The following is a 26315-nucleotide window of genomic DNA, read 5'->3' as shown; positions in this document are numbered from 1 at the left end:
CTCCACTCCACAGTGCCTCTGTGCGGGGAGGCAGGGAGCCCAGGGGAAGATACACCCGACCCCAGGTCCCTGGTGCCCATACCCTGCCTGCCCAGCCCTGGGACTTCCCAGTGCCTCAGACTCAGCTGTGGATGGGTGTGCCCAATGCCCTCCTGCCCATCATGAGAGGCTCCACCTGTTATCCACGCAGAGTGCTGAGATCAGTGGGAGATGCAGGCAAGTGAGCTGCGCACACACATGCACACTCACACACATACTCATGCAAGCACTCACATCCATGCACGTGGTGCACAGTCACACACACTGGGGCCTTCAGGCACCTGCTCACTCCCATGAGGGTGCCTGTCTATCTGGAATCAAGGGTACCCTGGCCCAAGGAGACAGCTGCCCATCAGTCCTCAGAGTCCCTTTGTCCAACGTGCTTACATGTGAAGGTGATGGTCACTCTCTCACTCAAGGCTGAGGGCAGTGCCGTCTCTGTCCCATGACCTGTCTGTTGCTCCTTTTAGCCAACGAGGGAACGCCTGGGGAAGGAGCCCACTGACTGTGAGGAGGACGAACTGGGGAAGATCTTGGTGAGAACCTGCATCTGTTCCTCAGTGGACGCTGGGCACTCCTGCCCACAGGAGGGGCGTTCCCCTGGGACAGGGTGCCATCTCAAGATGTTGGTCGTCTGTGTGGGCCTGTGGTTGAGTGCACCTGCACTCCTCAGCAGACATGCATCTACAGGACCCTGGCTCTGAGTCTTTCCTGGCCAGTGTTTTGAGCTCCTGTCCAGCTGGAACTGACTTGACATCTGCACTGCCAACCGCATTTGTATGCCCTCCTGTCTTCTCTGTGCTTCCAGAACTGTCCACATTATAGTATCTGCAGGCATGACTTGGAACAAGTGTCCATCTGTGCTGCCCCTAGAGCAGGGCCAGCTGCCTGCAAACCCCACTGTGGAAGCACACACAGGACACACACACACATGCTTGTGTGTCTCCCAGAGAACATCATAGATCACCTAGTGGTCTGTGACACCTCCATTTCTGCCACCTGTGTGACTTAGCAGTCATCTGGGTTGTTCGTCCCACTGTGTGGCCTCAGAGAATGTGATCATGGGACGAGTTATGACAGTCCCAATGTCTATGTCACCTGTGCTGTGTGCATGTGCTGCTATGTAAGTCAGCACATATGTGCACATGTCCAGCTGCCTTTGTCCATGTGTGCCTACCTTTCCCTGCACGTATCTGTTTTTGCTAGTTTGCTTCCCTGACATCATTACTGTCTGCCCAGGGTGGGAGGAGAGGGAGGATGGGCTGAGCTGGGGGGATGGGATGTCCCAGGCCATGGGCTGCAGATCTCACCAGAGGTGTAGGGCATCTGGTGGGAGAGAGGGTTCAGAGAGGAGGAAGGATGTGGAGCAAGTGGGGCTGGTGGGCCTGCCTCAGCCCTCATTGCCCCTGCAGAAGGAAGAGCTTCCAGGGCCCACCAAGTTCGACATCTATGAGTTCCATTTCTCTGACCTGGAGTGCACAGAGCTGGAGCTGGTCAAGTGTGGCGTCCAGATGTACTATGAGCTGGGCGTGGTGCGCAAGTTCCAGATCCCCCAGGAGGTGGGAGCATGTTGAGGGCCTGACCCCAGGAGGAGGAGGGAAGGGGTGAGGGTGCTGATCCCCAGGAGGTGGGAGCTTGGGTGAGGGTCCCTGATCCCCAGGAGGAGGAGGGCATGGGTGAGGGTACTGATCCCCTGGGTGGTAGGTGGGCATGGGTGACAGCCCATGATCCCCTGGGGGATAGGTGGGTATGGGTGAGGGTCCCTGATCCCCTGCAGGTTAGGTGGGCATGGGTGAGTGTCTCTGGTCCCCGAAAGGTAAAGAAGCATGTTTGAGGGTACTGATCCCCTGGGAGGTGAGAAGAGCATGGTAGAGAGTCCAGATCCCCACGAATTAGAGAGGCATGGTTTACGGTCCTGATCCCCTAGGAGGCATGTATGAGGGTCCCTGATCCCAGGAGGTGAGAGGGCATGCTTGAGAGTCCCAGAAATTCTAGGAGGTGGTAAAAAGGGTGAGACACCCAGATCTTCAGGAGGGGAAAAGGTTGAGATGACGGGTGTCCCAAGGTCTTTTGGGGACAAGCAAATTCCTCAGAGAATTTCAAAATACATGAAGTATGCCTACAATAGATGTCTGAACGGAGGAACAGAAGGTGGATTTATGGACAAAGGATGTAGAGTTGAAGGATGTGTAGATCAGGGTGGACAGAAAAAATGGGTAGAAGGACAACTGAACAGATACATAGATGAAACGAGGGGCACATGGGTAAATGGATGTGTGGGTGAGGGGGTGGATTAGGATAGACCAGTGGCTTAGTAGGTGAGCGGGTGCGTGAGGATAGAGCAGGGGACTAGTACATGCATGAGTGGATAATGATACGCCAGTGGCTTAGAACGTGAGTGGGTGGGTGAGCATAGAGCAGTGGACTAGTAGGTGAGAGTGTGGGTGAGGATAGAGCAGTGGACTAGTAGGTGAGTGTGTAGATGAGGATAGAGCAGTGGACTAGTAGGTGAGTGTGTGGATGAGGAAAGAGCAGTGGACTAGTAGGTGAGTGTGTGGATGAGGAAAGAGCAGTGGACTAGTAGGTGAGTGTGTGGATGAGGAAGGAGCAGTGGACTAGTAGGTGAGTGTGTGGATGAGGATAGAGCAGTGGACTAGAAGGTGAGTGTGTGGGTGAGGATAGAGCAGTGGACTAGTAGGTGAGTGTGTGGATGAGGATAGAGCAGTGGACTAGTAGGTGAGTGTGTGGATGAGGATAGAGCAGTGGACTAGTAGGTGAGTGTGTGGATGAGGATAGAGCAGTGGACTAGAAGGTGAGTGTGTGGGTGAGGATAGAGCAGTGGACTAGTAGGTGAGTGTGTGGGATGAGGATAGAGCAGTGGACTAGTAGGTGAGTGTGTGGATGAGGATAGAGCAGTGGACTAGTAGGTGAGTGTGTGGATGAGGATAGAGCAGTGGACTAGTAGGTGAGTGTGTGGATGAGGATAGAGCAGTGGACTAGTAGGTGAGTGTGTGGATGAGGATAGAGCAGTGGACTAGAAGGTGAGTGTGTGGATGAGGATAGAGCAGTGGACTAGAAGGTGAGTGTGTGGATGAGGATAGGAGCAGTGGACTAGTAAGGTGAGTGTGTGGATGAGGATAGAGCAGTGGACTAGTAGGTGAGTGTGTGGATGAGGATAGAGCAGTGGACTAGAAGGTGAGTGTGTGGATGAGGATAGAGCAGTGGACTAGTAGGTGAGTGTGTGGATGAGGATAGAGCAGTGGACTAGTAGGTGAGTGTGTGGATGAGGATAGAGCAGTGGACTAGTAGGTGAGTGTGTGGATGAGGATAGAGCAGTGGACTAGTAGGTGAGTGTGTGGATGAGGATAGAGCAGTGGACTAGTAAGTGAGTGTGTGGATGAGGATAGAGCAGTGGACTAGTAGGTGAGTGTGTGGATGAGGATAGAGCAGTGGACTAGTAAGGTGAGTGTGTGGATGAGGATAGAGCAGTGGACTAGTAGGTGAGTGTGTGGGTGAGGATAGAGCAGTGGACTAGTAGGTGAGTGTGTGGATGAGGATAGAGCAGTGGACTAGTAGGTGAGTGTGTGGATGAGGAAGGAGCAGTGGACTAGTAGGTGAGTGTGTGGGTGAGGATAGAGCAGTGGACTAGTAGGTGAGTGTGTGGGTGAGGATAGAGCAGTGGACTAGTAGGTGAGTGTGTGGGTGAGGATAGAGCAGTGGACTAGTAGGTGAGTGTGTGGGTGAGGATAGAGCAGTGGACTAGTAGGTGAGTGTGTGGGTGAGGATAGAGCAGTGGACTAGTAGGTGAGTGTGTGGATGAGGATAGAGCAGTGGACTAGTAGGTGAGTGTGTGGGTGAGGATAGAGCAGTGGACTAGTAGGTGAGTGTGTGGGTGAGGATAGAGCAGTGGACTAGTAGGTGAGTGTGTGGGTGAGGATAGAGCAGTGGACTAGTAGGTGAGTGTGTGGGTGAGGATAGAGCAGTGGACTAGTAGGTGAGTGTGTGGGTGAGGATAGAGCAGTGGACTAGTAGGTGAGTGTGTGGGTGAGGATAGAGCAGTGGACTAGTAGGTGAGTGTGTGGGTGAGGATAGAGCAGTGGACTAGTAAGTGAGTGTGTGGGTGAGGATAGAGCAGTGGACTAGTAGGTGAGTGTGTGGGTGAGGATAGAGCAGTGGACTAGTAAGGTGAGTGTGTGGGTGAGGATAGAGCAGTGGACTAGTAGGTGAGTGTGTGGATGAGGATAGAGCAGTGGACTAGTAGGTGAGTGTGTGGGTGAGGATAGAGCAGTGGACTAGTAGGTGAGTGTGTGGGTGAGGATAGAGCAGTGGACTAGTAGGTGAGTGTGTGGGTGAGGATAGAGCAGTGGACTAGTAGGTGAGTGTGTGGGTGAGGATAGAGCAGTGGACTAGTAGGTGAGTGTGTGGGTGAGGATAGAGCAGTGGACTAGTAGGTGAGTGTGTGGGTGAGGATAGAGCAGTGGACTAGTAGGTGAGTGTGTGGATGAGGATAGAGCAGTGGACTAGTAAGGTGAGTGTGTGGGTGAGGATAGAGCAGTGGACTAGTAGGTGAGTGTGTGGGTGAGGATAGAGCAGTGGACTAGTAGGTGAGTGTGTGGGTGAGGATAGAGCAGTGGACTAGTAGGTGAGTGTGTGGATGAGGATAGAGCAGTGGACTAGTAGGTGAGTGTGTGGGATGAGGATAGAGCAGTGGACTAGTAGGTGAGTGTGTGGGTGAGGATAGAGCAGTGGACTAGTAGGTGAGTGTGTGGGTGAGGATAGAGCAGTGGACTAGTAGGTGAGTGTGTGGGTGAGGATAGAGCAGTGGACTAGTAGGTGAGTGTGTGGGTGAGGATAGAGCAGTGGACTAGTAGGTGAGTGTGTGGGTGAGGATAGAGCAGTGGACTAGTAGGTGAGTGTGTGGATGAGGATAGAGCAGTGGACTAGAAGGTGAGTGTGTGGGTGAGGATAGAGCAGTGGACTAGTAGGTGAGTGTGTGGGATGAGGATAGAGCAGTGGACTAGTAGGTGAGTGTGTGGATGAGGATAGAGCAGTGGACTAGTAGGTGAGTGTGTGGATGAGGATAGAGCAGTGGACTAGTAGGTGAGTGTGTGGATGAGGATAGAGCAGTGGACTAGTAGGTGAGTGTGTGGATGAGGATAGAGCAGTGGACTAGTAGGTGAGTGTGTGGGTGAGGATAGAGCAGTGGACTAGTAGGTGAGTGTGTGGGTGAGGATAGAGCAGTGGACTAGTAGGTGAGTGTGTGGGTGAGGATAGAGCAGTGGACTAGTAGGTGAGTGTGTGGATGAGGATAGAGCAGTGGACTAGTAGGTGAGTGTGTGGGTGAGGATAGAGCAGTGGACTAGTAGGTGAGTGTGTGGATGAGGATAGAGCAGTGGACTAGTAGGTGAGTGTGTGGGTGAGGATAGAGCAGTGGACTAGTAGGTGAGTGTGTGGGTGAGGATAGAGCAGTGGACTAGTAGGTGAGTGTGTGGGTGAGGATAGAGCAGTGGACTAGTAGGTGAGTGTGTGGGTGAGGATAGAGCAGTGGACTAGTAGGTGAGTGTGTGGATGAGGATAGAGCAGTGGACTAGTAGGTGAGTGTGTGGGTGAGGATAGAGCAGTGGACTAGTAGGTGAGTGTGTGGGTGAGGATAGAGCAGTGGACTAGTAGGTGAGTGTGTGGGTGAGGATAGAGCAGTGGACTAGTAGGTGAGTGTGTGGGTGAGGATAGAGCAGTGGACTAGTAGGTGAGTGTGTGGGTGAGGATAGAGCAGTGGACTAGTAGGTGAGTGTGTGGGTGAGGATAGAGCAGTGGACTAGTAGGTGAGTGTGTGGGTGAGGATAGAGCAGTGGACTAGTAGGTGAGTGTGTGGGTGAGGATAGAGCAGTGGACTAGTAGGTGAGTGTGTGGATGAGGATAGAGCAGTGGACTAGTAAGGTGAGTGTGTGGGATGAGGATAGAGCAGTGGACTAGTAGGTGAGTGTGTGGGTGAGGATAGAGCAGTGGACTAGTAGGTGAGTGTGTGGATGAGGATAGAGCAGTGGACTAGTAGGTGAGTGTGTGGGTGAGGATAGAGCAGTGGACTAGTAAGGTGAGTGTGTGGGTGAGGATAGAGCAGTGGACTAGTAGGTGAGTGTGTGGATGAGGATAGAGCAGTGGACTAGAAGGTGAGTGTGTGGGTGAGGATAGAGCAGTGGACTAGAAGGTGAGTGTGTGGATGAGGATAGAGCAGTGGACTAGTAGGTGAGTGTGTGGGTGAGGATAGAGCAGTGGACTAGTAGGTGAGTGTGTGGGATGAGGATAGAGCAGTGGACTAGTAGGTGAGTGTGTGGATGAGGATAGAGCAGTGGACTAGTAGGTGAGTGTGTGGGTGAGGATAGAGCAGTGGACTAGTAGGTGAGTGTGTGGGTGAGGATAGAGCAGTGGACTAGTAGGTGAGTGTGTGGGTGAGGATAGAGCAGTGGACTAGAAGGTGAGTGTGTGGGTGAGGATAGAGCAGTGGACTAGTAGGTGAGTGTGTGGATGAGGATAGAGCAGTGGACTAGTAGGTGAGTGTGTGGGTGAGGATAGAGCAGTGGACTAGTAGGTGAGTGTGTGGGTGAGGATAGAGCAGTGGACTAGTAGGTGAGTGTGTGGATGAGGATAGAGCAGTGGACTAGTAGGTGAGTGTGTGGATGAGGATAGAGCAGTGGACTAGTAGGTGAGTGTGTGGATGAGGATAGAGCAGTGGACTAGTAGGTGAGTGTGTGGGTGAGGATAGAGCAGTGGACTAGTAGGTGAGTGTGTGGGTGAGGAAGGAGCAGTGGACTAGTAGGTGAGTGTGTGGATGAGGATAGAGCAGTGGACTAGTAGGTGAGTGTGTGGGTGAGGATAGAGCAGTGGACTAGTAGGTGAGTGTGTGGATGAGGATAGAGCAGTGGACTAGTAGGTGAGTGTGTGGGTGAGGATAGAGCAGTGGACTAGTAGGTGAGTGTGTGGGTGAGGATAGAGCAGTGGACTAGTAGGTGAGTGTGTGGGTGAGGATAGAGCAGTGGACTAGTAGGTGAGTGTGTGGGTGAGGATAGAGCAGTGGACTAGTAGGTGAGTGTGTGGATGAGGATAGAGCAGTGGACTAGAAGGTGAGTGTGTGGGTGAGGATAGAGCAGTGGACTAGTAGGTGAGTGTGTGGGTGAGGATAGAGCAGTGGACTAGTAGGTGAGTGTGTGGGTGAGGATAGAGCAGTGGACTAGTAGGTGAGTGTGTGGGTGAGGATAGAGCAGTGGACTAGTAGGTGAGTGTGTGGGTGAGGATAGAGCAGTGGACTAGTAGGTGAGTGTGTGGGTGAGGATAGAGCAGTGGACTAGTAGGTGAGTGTGTGGATGAGGATAGAGCAGTGGACTAGTAAGGTGAGTGTGTGGGTGAGGATAGAGCAGTGGACTAGTAGGTGAGTGTGTGGGTGAGGATAGAGCAGTGGACTAGTAGGTGAGTGTGTGGGTGAGGATAGAGCAGTGGACTAGTAGGTGAGTGTGTGGGTGAGGATAGAGCAGTGGACTAGTAGGTGAGTGTGTGGGTGAGGATAGAGCAGTGGACTAGTAGGTGAGTGTGTGGATGAGGATAGAGCAGTGGACTAGTAGGTGAGTGTGTGGGTGAGGATAGAGCAGTGGACTAGTAGGTGAGTGTGTGGGTGAGGATAGAGCAGTGGACTAGTAGGTGAGTGTGTGGATGAGGATAGAGCAGTGGACTAGTAGGTGAGTGTGTGGGTGAGGATAGAGCAGTGGACTAGTAGGTGAGTGTGTGGGTGAGGATAGAGCAGTGGACTAGTAGGTGAGTGTGTGGGTGAGGATAGAGCAGTGGACTAGAAGGTGAGTGTGTGGTGAGGATAGAGCAGTGGACGAGAAGGTGAGTGTGTGGTGAGGATAGAGCAGTGGACTAGTAAGTGAGTGTGTGGGTGAGGATAGAGCAGTGGACTAGTAGGTGAGTGTGTGGGTGAGGATAGAGCAGTGGACTAGTAGGTGAGTGTGTGGGATGAGGATAGAGCAGTGGACTAGTAGGTGAGTGTGTGGATGAGGATAGAGCAGTGGACTAGTAGGTGAGTGTGTGGATGAGGATAGAGCAGTGGACTAGTAGGTGAGTGTGTGGGTGAGGATAGAGCAGTGGACTAGTAGGTGAGTGTGTGGGTGAGGATAGAGCAGTGGACTAGTAGGTGAGTGTGTGGGTGAGGATAGAGCAGTGGACTAGTAGGTGAGTGTGTGGGTGAGGATAGAGCAGTGGACTAGTAGGTGAGTGTGTGGGTGAGGATAGAGCAGTGGACTAGTAGGTGAGTGTGTGGATGAGGATAGAGCAGTGGACTAGTAGGTGAGTGTGTGGGTGAGGATAGAGCAGTGGACTAGTAGGTGAGTGTGTGGGTGAGGATAGAGCAGTGGACTAGTAGGTGAGTGTGTGGGTGAGGATAGAGCAGTGGACTAGTAGGTGAGTGTGTGGGTGAGGATAGAGCAGTGGACTAGTAGGTGAGTGTGTGGGTGAGGATAGAGCAGTGGACTAGTAGGTGAGTGTGTGGGTGAGGATAGAGCAGTGGACTAGTAGGTGAGTGTGTGGGTGAGGATAGAGCAGTGGACTAGTAGGTGAGTGTGTGGTGAGGATAGAGCAGTGGACTAGTAGGTGAGTGTGTGGGTGAGGATAGAGCAGTGGTAGGTGAGTGTGTGGGTGAGGATAGAGCAGTGGACTAGTAGGTGAGTGTGTGGATGAGGATAGAGCAGTGGACTAGTAGGTGAGTGTGTGGATGAGGATAGAGCAGTGGACTAGAAGGTGAGTGTGTGGGTGAGGATAGAGCAGTGGACTAGTAGGTGAGTGTGTGGGTGAGGATAGAGCAGTGGACTAGTAGGTGAGTGTGTGGGTGAGGATAGAGCAGTGGACTAGTAGGTGAGTGTGTGGGTGAGGATAGAGCAGTGGACTAGTAGGTGAGTGTGTGGTGAGGATAGAGCAGTGGACTAGTAGGTGAGTGTGTGGATGAGGATAGAGCAGTGGACTAGTAGGTGAGTGTGTGGGTGAGGATAGAGCAGTGGACTAGTAGGTGAGTGTGTGGGTGAGGATAGAGCAGTGGACTAGTAGGTGAGTGTGTGGGTGAGGATAGAGCAGTGGACGAGAAGGTGAGTGTGTGGGATGAGGATAGAGCAGTGGACTAGAAGGTGAGTGTGTGGGTGAGGATAGAGCAGTGGACTTGTAGGTGAGTGTGTGGATGAGGATAGAGCAGTGGACTAGTAGGTGAGTGTGTTGATGAGGATAGAGCAGTGGACTAGAAGGTGAGTGTGTGGGTGAGGATAGAGCAGTGGACTAGAAGGTGAGTGTGTGGGTGAGGATAGAGCAGTGGACTTGTAGGTGAGTTTTGGATGAGGATTGAGCAGTGGACTAGTAGGTGAGTGTGTGGATGAGGATAGAGCAGTGGACTAGAAGGTGAGTGTGTGGGTGAGGATAGAGCAGTGGACTAGAAGGTGAGTGTGTGGGTGAGGATAGAGCAGTGGACTCGTAGGTGCGTGTGTGGATGAGGATAGAGCAGTGGACTAGAAGGTGAGTGTTTGGGTGAGGATAGAGCAGTGGACTCGTAGGTGAGTGTGTGGATGAGGATAGAGCAGTGGACTAGTAGGTGAGTGTGTTGATGAGGATAGAGCAGTGGACTAGAAGGTGAGTGCGTGGGTGAGGATAGAGCAGTGGACTAGTAGGTGAGTGTGTGGGTGAGGATAGAGCAGTGGACTAGTAGGTGAGTGTGTGGTGAGGATAGAGCAGTGGACTAGTAGGTGAGTGTGTGGATGAGGATAGAGCAGTGGACTAGTAGGTGAGTGTGTGGGTGAGGATAGAGCAGTGGACTAGTAGGTGAGTGTGTGGTGAGGATAGAGCAGTGGACTAGTAGGTGAGTGTGTGGGTGAGGATAGAGCAGTGGACTAGTAGGTGAGTGTGTGGGTGAGGATAGAGCAGTGGACTAGTAGGTGAGTGTGTGGGTGAGGATAGAGCAGTGGACTAGTAGGTGAGTGTGTGGGTGAGGATAGAGCAGTGGACTAGTAGGTGAGTGTGTGGGTGAGGATAGAGCAGTGGACTAGTAGGTGAGTGTGTGGGTGAGGATAGAGCAGTGGACTAGTAGGTGAGTGTGTGGATGAGGATAGAGCAGTGGACTAGTAGGTGAGTGTGTGGGATGAGGATAGAGCAGTGGACTAGTAGGTGAGTGTGTGGGTGAGGATAGAGTAGTGGACTAGTAGGTGAGTGTGTGGATGAGGATAGAGCAGTGGACTAGTAGGTGAGTGTGTGGGTGAGGATAGAGCAGTGGACTAGAAGGTGAGTGTGTGGGTGAGGATAGAGCAGTGGACTAGAAGGTGAGTGTGTGGGTGAGGATAGAGCAGTGGACTAGTAGGTGAGTGTGTGAATGAGGATAGAGCAGTGGACTAGAAAGTGAGTGTGTGGATGAGGATAGAGCAGTGGACTAGAAGGTGAGTGTGTGGGTGAGGATAGAGCAGTGGACTAGTAGGTGAGTGTGTGGATGAGGATAGAGCAGTGGACTAGTAGGTGAGTGTGTGCATGAGGATAGAGCAGTGGACTAGAAAGTGAGTGTGTGGATGAGGATAGAGCAGTGTACTAGAAGGTGAGTGTGTGGGTGAGGATAGAGCAGTGGGCTAGTAGGTGAGTGTGTGAATGAGGATAGAGCAGTGGACTAGAAAGTGAGTGTGTGGATGAGGATAGAGCAGTGGACTAGAAGGTGAGTGTGTGGGTGAGGATAGAGCAGTGGACTAGTAGGTGAGTGTGTGGGTGAGGATAGAGCAGTGGACTAGAAGGTGAGTGTGTGGGTGAGGATAGAGCAGTGGGCTAGTAGGTGAGTGTGTGAATGAGGATAGAGCAGTGGAATAGAAAGTGAGTGTGTGGATGAGGATAGAGCAGTGGACTAGAAAGTGAGTGTGTGGAGGAGGATAGAGCAGTGGACTAGAAGATGAGTGTGTGGGTGAGGATAGAGCAGTGGACTAGTAGGTGAGTGTGTGGATGAGGATAGAGCAGTGGACTAGTAGGTGAGTGTGTGGGTGAGGATAGAGCAGTGGACTAGTAGGTGAGTGTGTGGGTGAGGATAGAGCAGTGGACTAGAAGGTGAGTGTGTGGAGGAGGATAGAGAAGTGGACTAGAAGGTGAGTGTGTGGGTGAGGATAGAGCAGTGGACTAGAAGGTGAGTGTGTGGGTGAGGATAGAGCAGTGGACTAGAAGGTGAGTGTGTGTGTGAGGATAGAGCAGTGGACTCGTAGGTGAGTGTGTGGATGAGGATAGAGCAGTGGACTAGTAGGTGAGTGTGTGGATGAGGATAGAGCAGTGGACTAGAAGGTGAGTGTGTGTGTGAGGATAGAGCAGTGGACTCGTAGGTGAGTGTGTGGATGAGGATAGAGCAGTGGACTAGTAGGTGAGTGTGTGGATGAGGATAGAGCAGTGGACTAGAAGGTGAGTGTGTGGGTGAGGATAGAGCAGTGGACTCGTAGGTGAGTGTGTGGATGAGGATAGAGCAGTGGACTAGTAGGTGAGTGTGTGGATTAGGATAGAGCAGTGGACTAGAAGGTGAGTGTGTGGGTGAGGATAGAGCAGTGGACTAGAAGGTGAGTGTGTGGGTGAGGATAGAGCAGTGGACTTGTCGGTGAGTGTGTGGATGAGGATAGAGCAGTGGACTAGTAGTGAGTGTGTTGATGAGGATAGAGCAGTGGACTAGAAGGTGAGTGTGTGGGTGAGGATAGAGCAGTGGACTAGAAGGTGAGTGTGTGGGTGAGGATAGAGCAGTGGACTCGTAGGTGAGTGTGTGGATGAGGATAGAGCAGTGGACTAGAAGGTGAGTGTTTGGGTGAGGATAGAGCAGTGGACTCGTAGGTGAGTGTGTGGATGAGGATAGAGCAGTGGACTAGAAGGTGAGTGCGTGGGTGAGGATAGAGCAGTGGACTAGAAGGTGAGTGTGTGGGTGAGGATAGAGCATTGGACTAGAAGGTGAGTGTGTGGGTGAGGATAGAGCAGTGGACACGTAGGTGAGTGTGTGGATGAGGATAGAGCAGTGGACTAGTAGGTGAGTGTGTGGATGAGGATAGAGCAGTGGACTAGAAGGTGAGTGTGTGGATGAGGATAGAGCAGTGGACTAGAAGGTGAGTGTGTGGGTGAGGATAGAGCAGTGGACTAGTAGGTGAGTGTGTGGATGAGGATAGAGCAGTGGACTAGAAGGTGAGTGTGTGGGTGAGGATAGAGCAGTGGACTAGAAGGTGACTGTGTGGGTGAGGATAGAGCAGTGGACTGGTAGGTGAGTGTGTGGATGAGGATAGAGCAGTGGACTAGAAGGTGAGTGTGTGGGTGAGGATAGAGCAGTGGACTCGTAGGTGAGTGTGTGGATGAGGATAGAGCAGTGGACTAGTAGGTGAGTGTGTGGATGAGGATAGAGCAGTGGACTAGAAGGTGAGTGTGTGGATGAGGATAGAGCAGTGGACTAGGAGGTGAGTGTGTGGGTGAGCATAGAGCAGTGGACTAGTAGGTGAGTGTGTGGGTGAGGATAGAGCAGTGGACTAGTAGGTGAGTGTGTGGGTGAGGATAGAGCAGTGGACTAGTAGGTGAGTGTGTGGGTGAGCATAGAGCAGTGGACTAGTAGGTGAGTGTGTGGGTGAGGATAGAGCAGTGGACTAGTAGGTGAGTGTGTGGGTGAGCATAGAGCAGTGGACTAGTACGTGAGTGTGTGGGTGAGGATAGAGCAGTGGACTAGTAGGTGAGTGTGTGGGTGAGCATAGAGCAGTGGACTAGAAGGTGAGTGTGTGGGTGAGGATAGAGCAGTGGACTAGTAGGTGAGTGTGTGGATGAGGATAGAGCAGTGGACTAGAAGGTGAGTGTGTGGATGAGGATAGAGCAGTGGACTAGTAGGTGAGTGTGTGGGTGAGCATAGAGCAGTGGACTAGTAGGTGAGTGTGTGGGTGAGGATAGAGCAGTGGACTAGTAGGTGAGTGTGTGGGTGAGGATAGTGCAGTGGACTAGTAGGTGAGTGTGTGGGTGAGGATAGAGCAGTGGACTAGTAGGTGAGTGTGTGGATGAGGATAGAGCAGTGGACCAGTAGGTGAGTGTGTGGGTGAGGATAGAGCAGTGGACTAGAAGGTGAGTGTGTGGATGAGGATAGAGCAGTGGACTAGTAGGTGAGTGTGTGGGTGAGGATAGAGCAGTGGACTAGTAGGTGAGTGTGTGGATGAGGATAGAGCAGTGGACTAGTAGGTGAGTGTGTGGGTGAGGATAGAGCAGTGGACTAGAAGGTGAGTGTGTGGATGAGGATTGAGCAGTGGACTAGTAGGTGAGTGTGTGGATGAGGATAGAGCAGTGGACTACTAGGTGAGTGTGTGGATGAGGATAGAGCAGTGGACTAGAAGGTGAGTGTGTGGGTGAGGATAGAGCAGTGGACTCGTAGGTGAGTGTGTGGATGAGGATTGAGCAGTGGACTAGAAGGTGAGTGTGTGGATGAGGATTGAGCAGTGGACTAGAAGGTGAGTGTGTGGGTGAGGATAGAGCAGTGGACTAGAAGGTGAGTGTGTGGGTGAGGATAGAGCAGTGGACTAGTAGGTGAGTGTGTGGATGAGGATTGAGCAGTGGACTAGTAGGTGAGTGTGTGGATGAGGATAGAGCAGTGGACTACTAGGTGAGTGTGTGGATGAGGATAGAGCAGTGGACTAGAAGGTGAGTGTGTGGGTGAGGATAGAGCAGTGGACTCGTAGGTGAGTGTGTGGATGAGGATTGAGCAGTGGACTAGTAGGTGAGTGTGTGGATGAGGATAGAGCAGTGGACTAGTAGGTGAGTGTGTGGATGAGGATAGAGCAGTGGACTAGAAGGTGAGTGTGTGGGTGAGGATACAGCAGTGGACTCGTAGGTGAGTGTGTGGATGAGGATAGAGCAGTGGACTAGAAGGTGAGTGTGTGGGTGAGGATAGAGCAGTGGACTCGTAGGTGAGTGTGTGGATGAGGATAGAGCACTGGACTAGAAGGTGAGTGTGTGGGTGAGGATAGAGCAGTGGACTAGAAGGTGAGTGTGTGGGTGAGGATAGAGCATTGGACTAGAAGGTGAGTGTGTGGGTGAGGATAGAGCAGTGGACTAGAAGGTGAGTGTGTGGGTGGGGATAGAGCAGTGGACTAGAAGGTGAGTGTGTGGGTGAGGATAGAGCAGTGGACTCGTAGGTGAGTGTGTGGATGAGGATAGAGCAGTGGACTAGTAGGTGAGTGTGTGGATGAGGATAGAGCAGTGGACTAGAAGGTGAGTGTGTGGATGAGGATAGAGCAGTGGACTAGAAGGTGAGTGTGTGGGTGAGGATAGAGCAGTGGACTAGTAGGTGTGTGTGGATGAGGATAGAGCAGTGGACTAGAAGGTGAGTGTGTGGGTGAGGATAGAGCAGTGGACTAGAAGGTGAGTGTGTGGGTGAGGATAGAGCAGTGGACTAGAAGGTGAGTGTGTGGGTGAGGATAGAGCAGTGGACTGGTAGGTGAGTGTGTGGATGAGGATAGAGCAGTGGACTTGTAGGTGAGTGTGTGGATGAGGATAGAGCAGTGGACTTGTAGGTGAGTGTGTGGATGAGGATAGAGCAGTGGACTAGAAGGTGAGTGTGTGGGTGAGGATAGAGCAGTGGACTAGTAGGTGAGTGTGTGGGTGAGGATAGAGCAGTGGACTAGTAGGTGAGTGTGTGGATGAGCATAGAGCAGTGGACTAGTAGGTGAGTGTGTGGGTGAGGATAGAGCAGTGGACTAGTAGATGAGTGTGTGGGTGGGGATAGAGCAGTGGACTAGTAGGTGAGTGTGTGGGTGAGGATAGAGCAGTGGACTAGTAGGTGAGTGTGTGGGTGAGGATAGAGCAGTGGACTAGTAGGTGAGTGTGTGGATGAGCATAGAGCAGTGGACTAGTAGGTGAGTGTGTGGGTGAGGATAGAGCAGTGGACTAGTAGGTGAGTGTGTGGGTGAGGATAGAGCAGTGGACTAGTAGGTGAGTGTGTGGGTGAGCATAGAGCAGTGGACTAGTAGGTGAGTGTGTGGGTTAGGATAGAGCAGTGGACTAGTAGGTGAGTGTGTGGATGAGGATAGAGCCGTGGACTAGTAGGTGAGTGTGTGGGTGAGGATAGAGCAGTGGACTAGAAGGTGAGTGTGTGGGTGAGGATAGAGCAGTGGACTAGTAGGTGAGTGTGTGGATGAGCATAGAGCAGTGGACTAGTAGGTGAGTGTGTGGGTGAGGATAGAGCAGTGGACTAGTAGGTGAGTGTGTGGGTGAGGATAGAGCAGTGGACTAGAAGGTGAGTGTGTGGGTGAGGATAGAGCAGTGGACTAGTAGGTGAGTGTGTGGATGAGCATAGAGCAGTGGACTAGTAGGTGAGTGTGTGGGTGAGGATAGAGCAGTGGACTAGTAGGTGAGTGTGTGGGTGAGGATAGAGCAGTGGACTAGTAGGTGAGTGTGTGGGTGAGGATAGAGCAGTGGACTAGAAGGTGAGTGTGTGGGTGAGGATAGAGCAGTGGACTAGTAGGTGAGTGTGTGGGTGAGGATAGAGCAGTGGACTAGTAGGTGAGTGTGTGGGTGAGGATAGAGCAGTGGACTAGTAGGTGAGTGTGTGGATGAGCATAGAGCAGTGGACTAGTAGGTGAGTGTGTGGGTGAGGATAGAGCAGTGGACTAGTAGGTGAGTGTGTGGGTGAGGATAGAGCAGTGGACTAGAAGGTGAGTGTGTGGGTGAGGATAGAGCAGTGGACTAGTAGGTGAGTGTGTGGGTGAGGATAGAGCAGTGGACTAGTAGGTGAGTGTGTGGGTGAGGATAGAGCAGTGGACTAGTAGGTGAGTGTGTGGGTGAGCATAGAGCAGTGGACTAGTAGGTGAGTGTGTGGGTTAGGATAGAGCAGTGGACTAGTAGGTGAGTGTGTGGATGAGGATAGAGCCGTGGACTAGTAGGTGAGTGTGTGGGTGAGGATAGAGCAGTGGACTAGAAGGTGAGTGTGTGGGTGAGGATAGAGCAGTGGACTAGTAGGTGAGTGTGTGGATGAGGATAGAGCAGTGGACTAGTAGGTGAGTGTGTGGGTGAGGATAGAGCAGTGGACTAGTAGGTGAGTGTGTGGTGAGGATAGAGCAGTTGACTCGTAGGTGAGTGTGTGGATGAGGATAGAGCAGTGGACTAGTAGGTGAGTGTGTGGTGAGGATAGAGCAGTGGACTAGTAGGTGAGTGTGTGGGTGAGGATAGAGCAGTGGACTAGAAGGTGAGTGTGTGGATGAGGATAGAGCAGTGGACTAGTAGGTGAGTGTGTGGGTGAGGATACAGCAGTGGACTAGTAGGTGAGTGTGTGGGTGAGGATAGAGCAGTGGACTAGTAGGTGAGTGTGTGGTGAGGATAGAGCAGTGGACTAGTAGGTGAGTGTGTGGTGAGGATAGAGCAGTGGACTAGTAGGTGAGTGTGTGGTGAGGATAGAGCAGTGGACTAGAAGGTGAGTGTGTGGGTGAGGATAGAGCAGTGGACTAGTAGGTGAGTGTGTGGTGAGGATAGAGCAGTGGACTAGTAGGTGAGTGTGTGGTGAGGATAGAGCAGTGGACTAGAAGGTGAGTGTGTGGGTGAGGATAGAGCAGTGGACTAGTAGGTGAGTGTGTGGTGAGGATAGAGCAGTGGACTAGTAGGTGAGTGTGTGGATGAGGATAGAGCAGTGGACTAGAAGGTGAGTGTGTGGGTGAGGATAGAGCAGTGGACTAGTAGGTGAGTGTGTGGTGAGGATAGAGCAGTGGACTAGAAGGTGAGTGTGTGGGTGAGGATAGAGCAGTGGACTAGTAGGTGAGTGTGTGGTGAGGATAGAGCAGTGGACTAGTAGGTGAGTGTGTGGATGAGGATAGAGCAGTGGACTAGAAGGTGAGTGTGTGGGTGAGGATAGAGCAGTGGACTAGTAGGTGAGTGTGTGGTGAGGATAGAGCAGTGGACGAGAAGGTGAGTGTGTGGGTGAGGATAGAGCAGTGGACTAGTAGGTGAGTGTGTGGTGAGGATAGAGCAGTGGACTCGTAGGTGAGTGTGTGGATGAGGATAGAGCAGTGGGCTAGAAGGTGAGTGTGTGGGTGAGGATAGAGCAGTGGACTAGTAGGTGAGTGTGTGGATGAGGATAGAGCAGTGGACTAGTAGGTGAGTGTGTGGTGAGGATAGAGCAGTGGACTCGTAGGTGAGTGTGTGGATGAGGATAGAGCAGTGGACTAGAAGGTGAGTGTGTGGGTGAGGATAGAGTAGTGGACTAGAAGGTGAGTGTGTGGGTGAGGATAGAGCAGTGGACTAGAAGGTGAGTGTGTGGATGAGGATAGAGCAGTGGACTAGTAGGTGAGTGTGTGGGTGAGGATAGAGCAGTGGACTAGTAGGTGAGTGTGTGGATGAGGATACAGCAGTGGACTAGTAGGTGAGTGTGTGGGTGAGGATAGAGCAGTGGACTAGTAGGTGAGTGTGTGGTGAGGATAGGGCAGTGGACTCGTAGGTGAGTGTGTGGTGAGGATAGAGCAGTGGACTCGTAGGTGAGTGTGTGGGTGAGGATAGAGCAGTGGACTCGTAGGTGAGTGTGTGGATGAGGATAGAGTAGTGGACTAGTAGGTGAGTGTGTGGTGAGGATAGAGCAGTGGACTAGTAGGTGAGTGTGTGGGTGAGGATGGAGCAGTGGACTAGTAGGTGAGTGTGTGGGTGAGGATAGAGCAGTGGACTAGTAGGTGAGTGTGTGGGTGAGGATAGAGCAGTGGACTAGTAGGTGAGTGTGTGGTGAGGATAGAGCAGTGGACTAGTAGGTGAGTGTGTGGTGAGGATAGAGATGTGGACTAGTAGGTGAGTGTTTGGTGAGGATAGAGATGTGGACTAGTAGGTGATTGGGTGGTTGATGATGGAGGAGTGGACTAGTACCTGAATGTGGGTGTTTATTGACGTGATGTCTGAGTGGTTGGGTCATGTCTGCCTGATCATTTTTTGGGTTGTTGGTAGGTGAATGGTGTTTGGATGGGTAGGTTTACACATTTGTGATGGGTTGATGGACTGATCCTTTGACCAGTAACGTTTCCATGGAATTTTTTCATTTGGCGCATCACTAGGCAATAACTGGTTTTCATCAGGGTCAGGGAATGGAAGCCATTTCTCTCCCAGGGAGAAAGCTACCGGAGTCCCCTGGGGTCACACTCGGGAAGATGTGGCTCCAGCCCTGGACCCGCGCTGGTGCTCCCACCTGCAGTCTCCTCCTCGGTCCTGTCCTCATCCCCACAGCTCTGTCCCCAGCCCAGAGGGAGTCAGTTCCCTTTCCTCATGCCCCTCAGAGAACAGAGTGGCTGCCGGCTGTTTTGGAATGAATCTTAGTAAATACTAAGGGAAAACACAAAAGGATTTATAGAACATGCTAACAGAATGAAAATACTTCCACATAATCTTCTACCCTAAATATCAAAATGGAAGCCAGAGGCTCCCCTGACCCATATTCTCTTTCCCCCTGGATGACTCCCTGCAACGTTCCCCCACCCTCTTGTCCACAGGCCACATATCTGGCCCATTCAAACATCCATGGCTAACACTGATTCTCAGAGTCTCCCAGGGCCTCCTTCCTACTTTGGGGCTGACCCATAGGCCGAGGCCCCAATTCCAATGGCAGGAGCCACTCTTAACTCTTCCCTTCTGGCTCAGGCTTCCTCCCAGCCCTGCAGGGTGAACCCAAGGTCACTGCCGACCCAGGAACGGCAGGCAAGGGCCACTGGGAACAAGTGGGATGGGAGGCTCGGGGGACCAGCCATCCCATGCCAGGCTTGGGTGACTCCCCGCTGATCACAGAGCTGCGCGTCCTCTGCCCCAGGTCCTCGTGCGGTTCCTGTTCTCTGTCAGCAAAGCCTACCGGAGAGTCACCTACCACAACTGGCGCCACGGCTTCAACGTGGCCCAGACCATGTTCACGCTACTCATGGTGTGTGGATAGGGCAGGGTGGGCAGGGCACCCACAACCACCTCCCACCTGCCTGGTGTGCCTGGGGTGGAGTCAGACCTGGGTGGGGAGGGCCCAGGGGGAGGGGCAGCCCAGACCCTCCCACCAGTGCTTGCCCAGGTGGGTCATGGTGGAGGACACCTGGGCTGGGCAAGAGAGTAGGATGGGGCCCAGCCACGAGTAGCCCCTGCCCTGGCCTGGCTGGAGCACGGAGCTGGGCAGCAGCAGGACCCAGGCCTGGGCCTGCCCCGACAGACCGGCAAGCTGAAGATCTACTACACAGACCTGGAGTCCCTCGCCATGGTCACGGCAGGCCTGTGCCATGACATCGACCACCGAGGCACCAACAACCTGTACCAGATGAAGTAGGCGCCCGGGCAGCCGTGGGCCTCCCTCTGGGGCATCTGCACAGCTGGCCTGGCCCACTGCCCTTCTGACTGCTTGTGTTCTGAATGCGATTTGTAACAGATCCCAGAATCCCCTAGCCAAGCTCCATGGCTCCTCCATCTTGGAGCGGCACCACCTGGAGTTTGGGAAGTTCCTGCTGGCAGAGGAGGTTGGCCCCTCACTGGCTCCTGGGAACTGCAGGGCTTGGGCGGTCCAGGGTGGGTTTGGCAGCAAGAGACCTGTGGCCATGTGAGCAGCCAGGATAGGTTCTCAGATGGTGTCCAGGGGGCAGGCCCAGGACAGCGGGGTGTGCCAGGGAAGCCGACCCAGGCTTCTCCCGGCACAGCGAGGTGCGAGGCCTGCTGGGTTCAGAGCCTACAGCCACGGCAGAAGCTGCCTTGGAGGGTGGACACAGGGAGGGCAGGGGGCTGTCTTCCCAAGGAGCAGGAGCAGGGGCAAGCCTGATGCAGGACCCAGGAGCCTGGGGAAGAGGAGGCGCCCAGGACGAGAGCCACAGCCAAGGGCCCTGCCCCACACCTGACCGCAGCCCTGCACCAACTGATGCCCACAGAGCCTGAACATCTACCAGAACCTGAATCGGCGGCAGCACGAGCATGTGATCCACCTCATGGACATCGCCATCATCGCCACTGACCTGGCCCTCTACTTCAAGTGCGCGCCGGGAGGTGGGGCGGGAGTGCGCCCTGCAGGACTGGCCACCACCTTCCCCTCCTTCCCACATCCAGGAAGAGGACCATGTTCCAGAAGATCGTGGATGAGTCCAAGAACTACGTGGACAAGAAGAGTTGGGTGGAGTACCTGTCTCTGGAGACCACGCGGAAGGAGATAGTCATGTGAGCCCACTCCATCCTGCAGACCTGCGGGAGGAGCCCCGAGGGACAGCTAAGGCAGATGCACGAGTCCTGGGCTGTGGCCGCTAGCCGTCCTCTCTTCACCCTCAGCTCCCTCCTTCACCTTGAGATGGTGCCCCAGGACAGGCGCTTGCCCCAGGCCTGTCTCAGGGAGCCGCGGGCGCCAGCAGGAACTCATGGTTCTGCTCTGTCTGCCGGCAGGGCCATGATGATGACTGCCTGTGATCTGTCTGCCATCACCAAGCCCTGGGAGGTCCAGAGCAAGGTCAGGCCTGGCTGGCCAGACCCAAAGTCACCCTTCCAGGGCCTCCTGGGTCTGCATCTGGGGAGCCTCAGAGGGGAGCAGCCATGCTGAGGGCAGCCATGGGGCCTGCCCATGTGCAGAGCGGGGCACCTAGTAACTAAACCGGCCCACAGAGCCTGAGAGCTCCAGGTGCTCCAGTGCAACCCCACCATGTGTCCTTTGAGGGGCCCAGGCTGGGGTGTGGCCATGGGGCAGGACCCCTGAGCACGCAGAACCAAGGGCACTGCCTTTGTGTGCTGCCAGGTTGCTCTGCTGGTGGCTGCTGAGTTCTGGGAACAAGGGGACTTGGAAAGGACAGTCTTGGATCAGCAGCCCATTGTGAGTGTTGCTTCCAGAAGCTTCTGCCCTGTCGGGGAGTGGACCCTTCATGGTGTGGGGGACCTGGTGTGAGGTCTTCACATGTTATGTGAGAGTGGTCATGTTATGTGAGAGTGGATAGCTTCTCCTCTGGTGAGATGGCATGCAGGGCCTGGTGATGCTCACCCAGAGGTGAGGGTCTCCTGACCAGGAGCCACGAGTACAAGTCGTACAAGTGGCTCCCGGATATTCCCCAGGCAGGCAGGACAGCTGCAGGGACAGTGCAGGGCAGGGAAAGCAGGGGTGGGAGTCCAGGGCAAGACCAGCATCCATGCAAGATGGACACACTGCTAGCACAGGACGGCACCTGGCCATGCTGCTCCAGCCTCTTGGCACGAGGTGGGAGGAGGGTCTCCAACCAGGCAAATGAGGTACAGGTTCCACAGCTCATCTGGGGCCTGGGCAGCCAGTGACTGGCCAGCAACCGCAACCTGAGGTCAACACTGGGGACAGTGCCCTGTGAACAGAAGACCCTTGGTTGAGCCAGCTGTGGCCCACTTGAGGGGCAGAGGCTCAGGAGTGGGGAGGGGCGGCCTGGGCAGCTCACAAAGAGGCACCTTGGCTCTCTGCTTCCTGGCCAGCTCTGGCACTGAGCTTGGCCCTGCGGCTGCATCTTTGCCCCTGTGCTCTGCTCGTTCTGTCTTGTGTGTTCGTTAGAACTACAGGGTGGGGCTGGCTGGGCCTGAGCAGATGGCACTGGGCCAGCTGTCTTTGCTTCCTCCACAAGCCCATGATGGACAGGAACAAGGCGGACGAGCTCCCCAAGCTGCAGGTTGGCTTCATCGACTTTGTGTGCACGTTTGTGTACAAGGTGCGAAGCCCAAGGAGACGGTGATGGGTGTTGGCGGAAGAGTAGCCAGAAGCTGGCAGGGGTGTGGGTGGGGCTCACAGCGACCGGAAGCTGGAGGAATGCTTGTGCAGAGTCCACCCCATCTGATGAGGTGGTGGCACCTCCATCCCAGCCTCACCCCACCTGCTCAGCCATGGCTTGTCCTCTCGCCTGCCCTGGAGATGAAACCTGCCACCCACCATCCTTAGGAGCACCAAGAGTGCCCCTTGTCCCACAGGTCTCTCAAGGTCCTTGCTCAGTGAGGCCCTCCAACAAGATGGCTGGCACTCTGTCTTCAGGGCAATGCTACAAGTTGCCTACAGGTTCCTTTGGTGGGTGTTTGTGAGCCCTCCAGAGTGGGCCTGGGTCTGCCCATCCCTGCTGGTGTGCCCAGCCCACATGACCTACAGAACATGGGAATGCAGCTAGGTTCCTGCCCACTGGCCACGGACCCTGGGTCCTGCTGAGTCTGAGTTCTGCTGGTTGGGCCTCTGAGGACACAACAAAGGGGCTGGGTGGGCACTAACCAGGGTGGGGTTGATTTTAGGGCCTCATGCAACATCCCACCCTGCTCTCCAAGGAGGGTGCTATCTGGCCTTAGGTGAAGTCGGCCCTAACTGGTGACTCAGGCAGGACCAACGTGGACATGCACTTCTGAACTGGCCACAGGCCACGGCCCAGCAAGGGTGACTCCTCTACCTTTCTCAGCTCCATCCACAGGGGCTGGCCAGAGAGACAACCACCCCAGCCCTCCAGGAGCAGAGGGGACAGACACACGGTTTGTTTTCTCCAGGAGTTCTCCCGTTTCCATGAAGAGATCCTGCCCATGTTTGACCGACTACAAAACAACAGGAAGGAGTGGAAAGCACTGGCTGACGAGCATGAGGCCAAAGTGAAGGCCCTGGAGGAGGAGCAGCAGCAGCAGGAGAGTGTGGCAGCCAAGAAAGGTCTGGACCCTGCCACCTAGGATGGGCATTAGGGCACTCCCTGCCAAAGTCGGGCAGAGAGCCCACAGCAGTTGGGCTGAGGGAGAGGTAGAGTGCACGCCCAGGCCTACGGTGGTGCTGGCCACCGCCTGGAGGGCCCCGTGCAGTTGGCAGGCCCAGGGCAGTCTCACTGCTCCTAGCTGAGCTCAGGTGCTCGCCAATAACCACACTGCTGCCCTCGCAAAGGGAGGCAGGCTCGCTGGACTCCTAGCAGCTAGCTCCCTTCCACCACCAAGGAGTCCACTCCTGAGCAGCTCGTGAGCTCCACCCACATGCCCATGCCACCCTCAGAAACCACAGCAAAACTGAAAGGTAGCTGCCAGGAGTTAGTCCTCCAGTGCCAAGTCCTTGTTTACCTGGCCCTGTCACAGGCCTGCCCCAGTGAACAAGTCAGTGCACCCAGATCAGAGCCCGGTGTGTTCCCTGGCTCTGAGCTTGGCTCCCCTAGCCTGGGTCGTCTTGTCCCCTGTGCACAGTGCCCAGGGGTAGACCAGCATGAAGAAGGTGGTTCACAGTGGTGGGAGGTCAGGACTGAGAGCAACTGGGGCATGGCGTCCAGGAGGAAGCACCGACAGCTCAGCTCCAGTTCATCAGCTTGGGCTGGCCAGACCTGCACTCCCCTCCCACAGGGAAAGGGCACACGAAGCACAGGCTCCCCACTCACCCCGTCTTCTCTCACAGTGGGCACAGAAATCTGCAATGGTGACCTGGCACCCAAGTCTTCTACCTGCTGTATCCTGTGAGCCCTGGTCCAGCAGCCAGCTCCCTCCAGCCCCTCACCCACTGGAACTTGGGCTCCACCTCTTGCACTTTGGAGTAAAAAGTTAGGAAGCCAAGAAAATGACTGAAGACAGTTTGGAATATTTGAATTTTTATAAGGTTATTTTTTTTTTATAAACTAAAGCCAACTCTGAGTAATTTATTAGCGTATAGCCTACATCACTCACCTATTTTTTGAATACAGTTCCCACAGGGAGATCTTTGAAATGGGCCTGTGAACTGTCTGAAATTGCTGAGCGGGGACATTCAGAACTGCACATGTGTGTATGCAGGTGTGCAGCACCCACGTGTCTTACCTGCTTCAGCAAGAACATACCCCAGAATTCAGAATGAAGTAGAGATCAACTTGTCTATTTTTACCCTATAGTTACTATGGAGGGCACACAGTGCTTGACCCAGCAGAAGGCTCTGCCAGCAAGCACAAGGCCAGGACCAGAGTGCAGTCAGATGGCAGTGGTCTGTAATGAGCACGGGGGGTGGACTTGAAGCCAAGCTTTTACTGGCCCAGACCCTGCACCAGGAAGTCTGTCCTTAAGGGGCAATTGTCCCCTCTCCTGACTTAACACTGGTAGACTAGAAGGGCAAAGGCAGAAAGTCCAATGGGGCTCACCTTTGGAATAGGCATTACCTGGTAGAGAACAAGGGTTTCCAACTACAGTGAGCACCACATGCTCTCCCACTGGATGGCACTCTGCAGGACAGCGTCACTCCTCGGAGAGAGGGGCACCCAGAAGAGCCAAGTGCCTTGCTGAGCAGGGAGCCAGTTTTTATCTCATCTCCGTGACCCCTGGTGACAACCTCAGACAGGAGCCTGAGATGGCAACCACTGGAGACCCGGGTGCTGGAATAACACTGCTCAGGGTGAAAGCGGCAGGGGTGGGACGACTCATTCACCCCCAGAACCCAGATACAAGCTTCTGAAATGTGACTTCACAAAACCTGAGGCTTCACACCTAGGGATTGCTCCCGACACACAGGTGGGAAGCAGCAACACAACCATCCCGCTCCAACTCACAGCTGCAGTGGCCAGGAGTCCAGTCTAGGAGGTTAGGGATAGCCCAACCTAACAGCCTTCAGGAGGCCACCTCCCTGGGCTTCTGTCTCAAGGTTGCCCTGGCCACCTCGAAATACAGGAGAGGACTGTGAGCTGGGGACAGAAGACCCAGCTTCCAACTTAAAAGCTGCACCAGCCACCCACTTAACCTCCAATTCCTCCTCTACCTGTCCAGAGGCCTGGGCTGCTGGCAGAAGCAGCTCTAGGGACTGCTTCATCAGGATGGACTGCTTGGAGTACCCCTGGACACTCCAGACAATAGGATCTATTTCTCTGTTTTGCTCTGTGTGTGAGCTGCATTTTGGGTCTGTGATGGGTAGTGCTGGTTGATCTCTCTGAAATCCCCTCTAAGTGCCCCACCCTGAGAAAGCACAATGCTGGGCAGAGTCCAGGAGCCCGACCCGCCGGGCAGTGATGAGAAGGAGCCAGGCATCACACAGGGAGAAGCTTTATTCATCTGCTGGCTGGGGCGAGGCAGGCGCGGTGCCTCACTTCAATATGCTGTCATCTTGGGCTGAAAGGTCAGAAAACACACTCTCAGGCCACTCAACAGTTCAGGTTTTAATCCAGAATCCAACTCGAGGAATCCCACTGCACCAAAATGGCTCCTGGGCCTCCCCTCCCTTCCGCCTGACTCAACCTACTGGGGTCAACAAGCTGGGGCCCGCGCACCCCCACCCTCCAGGGCTGCTCCCGCAGGGCAGTCGCTGCACTGGGCAGGCCGGGGCGGCGGCGCTTCCCTCCACCGTAATGGGGTGGGAGGCCTAAGACTCGCTCCTACCTTCTGCCCGTTCTCTCTCAATCCGCTTCAGCTCATCCTGCCTCTTCTTCTCCTCCGCGGCGACCCTCCTCTCCTCTTCCGCCCGAGGTTTTAAGTAGCCTGGGGGGGGGGGGGCGTCAATTAACTTCCTCCCTGAAAACGCTGCGTGAAGGACTGGGCAGCTGTGAGCCCCGGCCCTCCGCCCGCCCGCCGGGCACTCACTGTAGCGCTTGGCTCCGTAGGCCACGCCGAGGACCAGCGCCGAGTAGCGGCCGAGCTGCGGGGGCACAGGCGTCAGGGCGCGCGGGTGGGGGACGAAGGAAGGCGGGGCCGCGGGGCGGGGGTCGCGCCGCGGGTGGGGGACGAAGGAAGGCGGGGCCGCGGGGCGGGGGTCGCGCCGCGGGTGGGGACGAAGGAAGGCGGGGCCGCGGGGCGGGGGTCGCGCCGCGGGTGGGGACGAAGGAAGGCGGGGCCGCGGGGCGGGGGTCGCGCCGCGGGTGGGGACGAAGGAAGGCGGGGCCGCGGGGCGGGGGTCGCGCCGCGGGTCGGGGACGAAGGAAGGCGGGGCCGCGGGGCGGGGGTCGCGCCGCGGGTCGGGGACGAAGGAAGGCGGGGTCGCGGGGCGGGGGTCGCGCCGCGGGTGGGGGACGAAGGAAGGCGGGGCCGCGGGGGGGTCGCAGCCCGCAGGGTCGGGGAGGGCGGGGGTCGCAGCCTGCAGGGTCTGGGGGTGAGCGTCGCGGGTCAGGGGTCGGGGTCGCAGCCCGTATAACCGCGCTGCTGCCACGAAGCCGGGTTCACCTTGATGAGCGGAGAGACCTGCACCGGCGGCACCATCTTGTCCCTGACCTTGAACCGGAAGCGGAAACGAGGCGGAGGCGAACTCCGCAGGGGCCCGGAAGGCCGCGGGAGCGCCGGAGCGCGAGCGGTGCAGGCCGAGCGGTGGGACCGGCGCCCTCTGCCGGCTGGAGGGGGCAGAGCGCCCTCGCTCGGCGGCTGACGTCACGGGCGCG

The 26315-nt window shown here is 54.9% G+C and overlaps 2 protein-coding genes and 1 long non-coding RNA gene across 6 annotated transcripts in view; 1 reads left to right on the top strand and 2 right to left on the bottom strand.

Annotated features, from left to right (window-relative positions):
• PDE6B (phosphodiesterase 6B) overlaps positions 1-23521 on the top strand; it is a gene marked incomplete at its 5' end in the record, with an annotated part of 53241 nt that extends 29720 nt beyond the window's left edge. Inside the window, 12 exons of the mRNA XM_079154576.1 lie at positions 510-575; positions 1452-1598; positions 18851-18958; positions 19232-19341; positions 19445-19532; positions 19935-20035; positions 20110-20217; positions 20437-20500; positions 20783-20857; positions 21624-21707; positions 22519-22672; positions 23393-23521. Of these exons, the coding sequence (XP_079010702.1) occupies positions 510-575; positions 1452-1598; positions 18851-18958; positions 19232-19341; positions 19445-19532; positions 19935-20035; positions 20110-20217; positions 20437-20500; positions 20783-20857; positions 21624-21707; positions 22519-22672; positions 23393-23454 (1167 nt within the window). The 3' untranslated portion in view covers positions 23455-23521. The remainder of the gene's footprint in view (positions 1-509; positions 576-1451; positions 1599-18850; positions 18959-19231; positions 19342-19444; positions 19533-19934; positions 20036-20109; positions 20218-20436; positions 20501-20782; positions 20858-21623; positions 21708-22518; positions 22673-23392) is intronic.
• Positions 31-21266, bottom strand: LOC306670113. 4 transcript variants are annotated; one of them, XR_013766323.1, is made up of 4 exons: positions 21204-21266; positions 20183-20241; positions 18236-18342; positions 31-524 (listed from the first exon to the last, which is right to left on the bottom strand). It is a non-coding gene; the product is annotated as an uncharacterized lncRNA (long non-coding RNA). The 4 variants fall into 4 exon arrangements; XR_013766324.1 differs by lacking the exon at positions 21204-21266 and having other exon boundaries at positions 20183-20918; XR_013766325.1 differs by lacking the exons at positions 20183-20241; positions 21204-21266 and adding an exon at positions 19989-20104 and having other exon boundaries at positions 18236-18369.
• Positions 23522-24977: 1456 nt separating the features above from the next.
• Positions 24978-26206, bottom strand: ATP5ME (ATP synthase membrane subunit e). The gene is made up of 4 exons (XM_079154524.1): positions 26104-26206; positions 25528-25582; positions 25327-25425; positions 24978-25059 (listed from the first exon to the last, which is right to left on the bottom strand). The coding sequence occupies exons 1-4, from the start codon at positions 26137-26139 to the stop codon at positions 25034-25036; spliced, it is 216 nt and encodes a 71-aa protein (XP_079010650.1). The 5' UTR covers positions 26140-26206; the 3' UTR covers positions 24978-25033.
• Between the last annotated feature and the right edge of the window lie 109 nt (positions 26207-26315).

The sequence above is a fragment of the Sciurus vulgaris genome (assembly GCF_902686455.1).
Source record: "Sciurus vulgaris genome assembly, chromosome: 9".
NCBI classification, from domain to species: Eukaryota; Metazoa; Chordata; class Mammalia; order Rodentia; family Sciuridae; genus Sciurus; species Sciurus vulgaris.
This window is presented reverse-complemented; position numbering and strand designations above follow the sequence as displayed.

Excerpts from the sequence above, each read along its gene's own strand:
- ATP5ME (XM_079154524.1), bottom strand. The coding sequence starts at position 26,139 with ATGGTGCCGCCGGTGCAGGTCTCTCCGCTCATCAAG. Across the intron at positions 25,583-26,103 it reads AGGTCTCTCCGCTCATCAAG|CTCGGCCGCTACTCGGCGCT; the intron begins GTGAACCCGGCT and ends GTGCCCCCGCAG. Across the intron at positions 25,426-25,527 it reads CTACGGAGCCAAGCGCTACA|GCTACTTAAAACCTCGGGCG; the intron begins GTGAGTGCCCGG and ends CCCCCCCCCCAG.